The sequence below is a fragment of the Lolium perenne genome, chromosome 7 (genome assembly GCF_019359855.2).
Source record: "Lolium perenne isolate Kyuss_39 chromosome 7, Kyuss_2.0, whole genome shotgun sequence".
NCBI lineage: Eukaryota > Viridiplantae > Streptophyta > Magnoliopsida > Poales > Poaceae > Lolium > Lolium perenne.
This window is the reverse complement of record NC_067250.2, coordinates 268,133,990-268,140,833: the sequence shown is the minus strand read 5'-3', so window position 1 is coordinate 268,140,833 and position 6,844 is coordinate 268,133,990. Positions and strand designations below refer to the sequence as shown.

Genomic DNA, 6,844 nt, shown 5'->3' with positions numbered 1-6,844 from the left:
TGACCGACGGTATCATGGTGCTGTTTATCTTTATGGTCGGCGACGTGCCCATGCTTGTGATCGGCGTCACCGGCGGTGTCATGGTGTTCTTCATCTTCGTGGTCGGCGATATGATGATACTTTTGACCGGCTTGACCGGCGGTACCATCGCCGACGTGCCGAAGCTTGTGAACAGCGGTGTCATGGTGGTCTTGTGATAGGTGAGGCAAGGTCATTATGTTGCCATACAGGTGAGGCTACGAAAATCATGCGACCAACCAATCAAAGTATCACTTGGATGCCACTCGATAGCAACCCAGTCATCAAACGATATGCGATTTGTTAAGCGGATCTCGTCCGGAATGAGATGAGAGTCTTACCTCGATGGCGCAGTGAGCCATGAATCTGATGCAGCCACCAAACTCCCCCATGTGCGCTAGCTGTAGCGATCGGTTCCGGTCCAGCAGACTGCGTGACAGCACTGACGCTTAAGTCGCCGGCGCATGTTACCGATGACCTTGTAAGACGCGCAATTCAGTGCTGGATTAGGCCCAGTAATACGGAAATAGTTCGCAAAGTTTGGCCCGCTTGCATTTGTGTCAGTCGAGTTCGGCTTTCGCCGCCTGCCTCGGCGTCCGCGACCAAGGCCAACCGGGCGCGCATCGCCGGCGAGCAAGCCGCCAACGGGCGCCCACACCAACGAATGCCCCCCCGCGCATGGCAGGCGTATTCGCAATGGAGCAGCCTTGGGGTTGGAGTTGGAGGGAACCGGCGGGACATCCTCCTTGACTCAGACGCAGACGCGCGCCATGTGTTCGTCCAAATGCTTTTGCAGGCGCATCGGTAAAACAAATCTCAGAAAATAAATTAATTGCTATCGCGATGTTAATTCTCTACAGATGATGAATATGCTGAAATCAGTTTCCATGCGCGGGGCCTGGTGCCTCGTTATATTCTCTTGACTGAAGAGGGAAATAGCTTCAATTGTTATCCCGGTTCTGTGTCTTAAGCAATTTTTATGGTCGTTTCTGCTTAGTTTAGAAAAACCACTGGAGTCGCGTACAACAGTTCTTCCTTCCAGGATTGTATACTCGTTGCTGCTTAGTTTAAAAAAACGTAAAACAAAGTTAGTTTTGCTTTCATAAACAGCCATCCTGCATAGTATTCAGGTGTCTTTTACATTTAAATACAAACTAAGCACTGTGCCTTCAGAATGTTACATTTTACTTGTTCTGTCTATATAATTTGCTTAACTGACAATTTGGGAATTTCAGATTGCGCCTCCAGATCTTTTGACTCTTCCGTGTAAAAGGTGCAAGATGGTAAACTTATGGAAGCAAGAAGCATGACATTCTTTTATTTTTCCTGATGAATTAATGAATACTGATGTATTCAAATGACGTCTGGATTACCTGCTAAGCTGATGTGAGCCACACGTTTCGCTGCTTGTACACATATTGAATACATGCTGCTAGCACCTTAATGAAGGTTGTCTTTTCTTCTCAAGCATTCCTAGTGCTTAGGCGGACTTTGGGGTCACAAAACTGGTGTGAAGTTAACCGTAGGGGTCTTAGTCCCTGATCATCAAGATGGCATGATTGTTTTATGTCAGACTTTCTTCTGTTTTACTTACTTAGCTTATGCCCATGTAATCATGCATTTTGGTCAGCATCAGGTTACAGTTTTTCTCCTGTTATTGTTGCCTATTCATGATTCTGTTGAGCAAGAACTGTTTTTAATATACGAAGAGAGAAATACAGAACACTTTTTTGGGTAATTTTTGTTAAGTTAGTGTTCAAGATAGGAAACTGTTTCGTAGTAAGAGACCATTATTCTAGTATTTACACCACTACACTAGCCACGCAAAGAAGCACTATATATTCCCTGAGAGTCTGACTGCAATTTAGGTTAACATTGTTCTCGCACTCCCAGAAAATTAAACAATTTATGGGAACTGTCAGAGTGATAGAAACATATGATTCTACATAATTTGATGGCTAGGAGTTTCTGTCTGATTAGCTTGTTGATTCTTTCGCTTGGCTTTAACCCCTGCACAGCTCTCTCATGGAAGAATGATAGTTCAGTGGAAGATGGCATTCAAGGGTGCAAACCTTCTCCCCATCCATTTACTTTGTGCAAGTCAGAGGCAGAAGCTTTTGGCTATCCATGTGAAGATCACAAGGTATGAATGCTCCTTCGAATTTACTCCATGACATCATTTTTATGTTCAAGTTTATGCTCCTGTGAAAAAATGTCTGCCCTGTTGTGAAGTATACAGTCAAAATATGTGGCAGGTCACAACAGAAGATGGATATATTCTTAGCTTGAAGAGGATTCCTCACGGTCCTTCTAATGGTGATAACTCAACAGACAACGAGAATACGAGGCAACCAGTGCTGCTATTCCATGGGCTTATGGTGGTAAGGACATTGTTCAAGAAACCTTGTGCCCTTGAGTTACACTTCCATGCATACCTGAATCAAATGTGTGGATTGGACAGGATGGCATTTCATGGCTACTTGGTACACCAAAACAATCACTTGGCTTTATTTTGGTAGATGGCGGGTTTGATGTTTGGATAGCGAATACTCGTGGAACTAATTCCAGCCGCAACCATACATCTCTATCCCCCAAAAACCCGGTTATATCTCAAGCCTGATCCCAAACTCATGTATCCTTCAATTTTCACTAATAGTATATTTTCAGGCCTACTGGGATTGGTCGTGGGACGAAATAGCTGCTTATGATCTTCCTGCCGTGCTTCAGTTTGTCTATGACCACACAGGAGGTCAAAAAGTCCATTATATCGGTCACTCCCTGGTGAGCTCATATGTATCCATCTTGAAGATTTCAATGGGTTTACACTTGGGAGATATGCTGAAGCAATTTTTTACTTTAATTTCCAGGGAACCTTGATTATTCTTGCTGCATTCTCCGAGCGCAAGTTACTACACCTAGTTCGATCAGCAGCATTGCTCTGCCCAATTGCTTATCTGGACAGGACAAAATCCAAACTCAGCCGAGTTGCTGCACAAATCTTCTTGGCAGATGTAAAATACTGTTCAGCCTAATTGTTCTTGATGCTAATCACCACCTGTATAGTTGACATAGTGAATGCTCATCCATTTTTTTTTGTCTTGTGCAGACAGCTCGCTTTCTAGGTTGGCACGAGTTCAATCCTTTTGGGTAGGTACTTTACTACGAATTCTAATGTTTTTAAGTAGGTACATATGCAGTATGTGCGCTTGATTACCATGTTCATGCGCGGTGTTTCATCTCGCGGCAACTTATTGATATGAGTAGAGGTGCACGAGCTTAAGCTCTTCTATTAGGTTGTGATTGTATGAATCTCAATACATGTGGGATCAATGTTGCCAACTAGGAGTAGCCTGCTTTGAGACTTGCCGTTCATCTGTTGAAAGTCAAAGTTAGTGTTGCATACTGGTAGAGTGGTATGCTTTGGGTAACCAGTCTCGACTTCTATTGTGCTGACTCAAGCCTGGAGTATTTGACAGCTACAAATGTGCTGCTGCATGACAGACTAGTTGCACGTGAAGTTCTATTGATAGTATGCGGCAACCCTGAAGTTGACTGCCATGATGTATTTTCTGCTCTTGCAGGTATGTTCTTGCATACAATTTTCCATGTTCCAAACACTCGGTTATGTTAAGCTAAAACTGGCCTCTTATATCCTAATAACTCTGATCATCTGATATTCGAAGGACCGGACTGTTGCCTCAATGTTACAAGTACATGTGCATTCCTGGAGCATGCTATACAGTCTACATCTGTCAGAAACCTTGTTCACTTGTCGCAAAGTAAGAATCTCAATCATAAGCTTTAAGTTTCAATTGTTCGAAGCTCACTCGGGGACAATGTTATTGTTTCTTATATGGATCTGCTTCCGATCAGTGGTCAGGCACAAAGGGATCAGAAGGTACGACTATGGCAACGCCAAGGCAAACATGAAGCATTACAATCAGACACGCCCTCCGCTGTACAACCTCTCAACCATTCCAACCCATGTCCCCATGATGCTCATGCATGGTGGCCAAGACTTCCTTGGCGATCTCCCTGACACTAGGCACCTCCTGAAGACGCTGGTCAGAAACCATGAAAAGGACAACATCGAGGTGCTATACGTGCCTGACTACGCTCATGCTGACTTTGTGACAGGCTTTAATGCTCCAGAGCTCGTATATGAACCGATGGTCGACTTCTTTCAGCGTCACTGAGAGTTACTACACATTTCTTCATGGTCACCTTCACCAGTAATTGAGTACCACCCTATGCTATCAAAACATCAACTAGTGTATAAGGTGTCCATGCATATGACTTGTCAATTCGTAGTATATGCCTATATTTGCCAGGTTGATCATGCTAGAGAGTGAACTATTCGATCGAATATTTGGTACCATGTAATCAGTTTACCCGACATACCATATGTAGTAAGTACCAATTAGGCTCTATCAAGCCATTATTTGAAGGTCTTCAATTTCTTTTAAAATGCAATTAGATCTTCTTGCTTATTATTTTACTTATTTCCTATTTAAGCTCACTTTTGTGGTTGCCTATGTCCTGTTTATATTTAAAGCTGTTGCCAAAAGTACATTCGTCTGTTTGACGAATCATATGAACGTTAGATAGTTGACTGTTATACTAGGTATGATTAGTATGTTTCAAGGATTAAGTGCCGTTCGACAAGTCGCGACTTGTTGCATGACTTTTTTTTTGACAACAAGTTAAGTCAACGATTAATCATGACTTGGAGTATTTCGAGAGATCGAGCGACAAGTTGTGGGCTGGAAAATTAAAAGCCCATCCTGTCCCGTGAAACCCTATACTATCTAAATAGATCTTGCCTCGTAGGCTCCAACCCAGCTGCGAACCCTCACCTGGACGCTCCCCTCTCGTCGCCCCTCACCTGACCGCCGCTGACGCTGCCTCTGCCTCCTCTCACCAAGCTGCTGCAAGTAGAGGCCTGCCCTTTGGACGCATTTGTCACAGTATCAGGTTCATCTCCACTCCCCATGCCCTCAAAATTTAGTACAGTAAGTAGAATAGTTAATGTGTATTTTTTTTTAGTACTTACAGGCCAATACATATCGACTTGTCTATCCCTTGTCGAGACTTGTCACGACTTGTCAGCTTGTCGGTACCCGGGCAACAAGTTGCGACACGTCGACATGTAATCCTTGGCATGTTTTTAGAACCCTAGTGCCTCGTGAGTCACCTTGCTTTCCTCGTGGTTGTCTGCTTCGTGGTGATGTTTGTTAGACTATAGTTCTATTCTTGTAATACAAGGTAGAATCAGTTAGGGTTCAGGCCAAGTCGGTTTGTGGCTTGATCCTATATATACTCCTTGTACCATTCACAAATAATATACGTGAGATTTACACAATTGTACATGGTATTAGATTAGACCAGAGGGCATGGCACCTCCCATGCTGCCGCCCCTTCCCCCTCCCGACTACTTCACCAAAAAGGCGGCCCCTATCGCCACCACCAACCAAACCTTCACCTTCCTAGTTCCAGCCTCCACAACCTCTACCGCCATGGCCTCCTCCTTCTCCTTCATAGACACGGACTCTAACGTCACTCCCTTTTGTCCCAATTACATTAGATGTAGCTGCCCACAACTATTATCATTGGCTCCATCCCTTTGAAGTTCATCTTGGTGGCAGCAAACTTCGCGGTCACGCTGTCGTAGACTCGGTTCACCGCACCAATGATCCCCAATGGGTCAAAGATGACCTCGCCATTATCCAATGGATCTACATGCAGGACTCCACTGAGATCTTCAACCTCGTCTTCCAGGACGCCGCCACAGCTGCTGCCCTATAGACGACCCTTTTGCCAGCTCTTCGAGGACAACATCAATGCATGCGTAAACATACCCATCTATAGGAGTCTACTACCAACGCCTCAAATCCATCGCAGATGAGCTCCGATAACTCGGTGACCCCGCCAATGATCGGCAAATCATCAATGTGCTTCTTGTCGGGCTTAGCGAGCGGTTCGAGAAACATGTCCTTCATACCCATTATGCGGCCCCTCCCCACCTTCGCTGAGATCCGCTCTCTACTACAATGGGTGGACATCGCGCAATATCGCTAGGAGGCTCGTCTCTACGTCTTCGTCGCCACGCCGCATGCCCTGCCCGCAGCTCATGTCATCGTGTCGTCAATGCCGACAGTCCAAAAACTCCACCGGGTGGTGTCCCAGTCCGAACCATCGCGGAAAAAACCCCAGTTGTCGGCTGCTACGACCAACGCATGCGTTGGCGCCCTCCTCCAGCAATGCACTCCCACCTCCGCCTCCAGCATCACCGAACTGACGCCCTATGCAAGATCCCCAGACAGGGCTGGTCTAGGCTTGCCCGATGCCCTGGACCGCCCCCTCTCCCTCTAGTGCTCCACCATCCTACTCCGCCAACTGGATGTTGGGCATGCATGTGCCCTCACACCGGCACCCCTGGTCTACTCGGCTCCCGACCACCTACGCAGGCCCCGATGTACTACCCCTACGGCGCCCCTGCTCCAGCGCCCTACCACACCGACGGTGGCGGTCTCTACTCGTTGTACTAGCTGCATGCTCCTCGAACCGCGCCCCACCATCATCTGCACCACTACTGCGTACACCGACACCGAATTGGGACCAAGATACCTTTTTGCACGCCATGAACAACTTTATTGCTCAAGGAAACTGAATTAGGTACGGATTTGATTTTCGATTCTCGTGCTTCTAGTCATATGTCTTATTTGTGTAATATGTTGTCATCTTTCACTTCGTCTCCCTTTTCTTCCATTGCACTTGGCAATGCTTCCACTATGCACATCTATTGTGCCGGTCACACTCAACTACC

At 45.9% G+C, this 6,844-nt stretch overlaps 1 protein-coding gene across 2 annotated transcripts; it reads left to right on the top strand.

The window, feature by feature from the left end:
• Positions 1–297: 297 nt before the first annotated feature.
• LOC127312787 (triacylglycerol lipase 2) lies at positions 298–4,494 on the top strand. Of its 2 annotated transcripts, XM_051343336.2 has the most exons (10): positions 298–822; positions 1,254–2,161; positions 2,274–2,399; positions 2,480–2,620; positions 2,686–2,799; positions 2,886–3,029; positions 3,125–3,165; positions 3,520–3,599; positions 3,702–3,797; positions 3,892–4,494. In XM_051343336.2, exons 2-10 carry the CDS (start codon positions 1,955–1,957, stop codon positions 4,212–4,214), a joined length of 1,272 nt encoding a protein of 423 aa, XP_051199296.1. In that variant the 5' UTR covers positions 298–822; positions 1,254–1,954; the 3' UTR covers positions 4,215–4,494. The 2 variants fall into 2 exon arrangements, with proteins under 2 accessions (XP_051199296.1, XP_051199297.1); XM_051343337.2 differs by having other exon boundaries at positions 298–2,161.
• Positions 4,495–6,844: the final 2,350 nt, after the last annotated feature.

Bases quoted from the DNA above. Each gene is read 5' to 3' on its own strand.
- LOC127312787 (XM_051343336.2), top strand. From the start codon at position 1,955: ATGATTCTACATAATTTGATGGCTAGGAGTTTCTGTCTGATTAGCTTG. The intron at 3,030-3,124 runs GTAAAATACTGT...TGTCTTGTGCAG, and splicing joins CACAAATCTTCTTGGCAGAT to ACAGCTCGCTTTCTAGGTTG. The intron at 3,798-3,891 runs GTAAGAATCTCA...GCTTCCGATCAG, and splicing joins CCTTGTTCACTTGTCGCAAA to TGGTCAGGCACAAAGGGATC.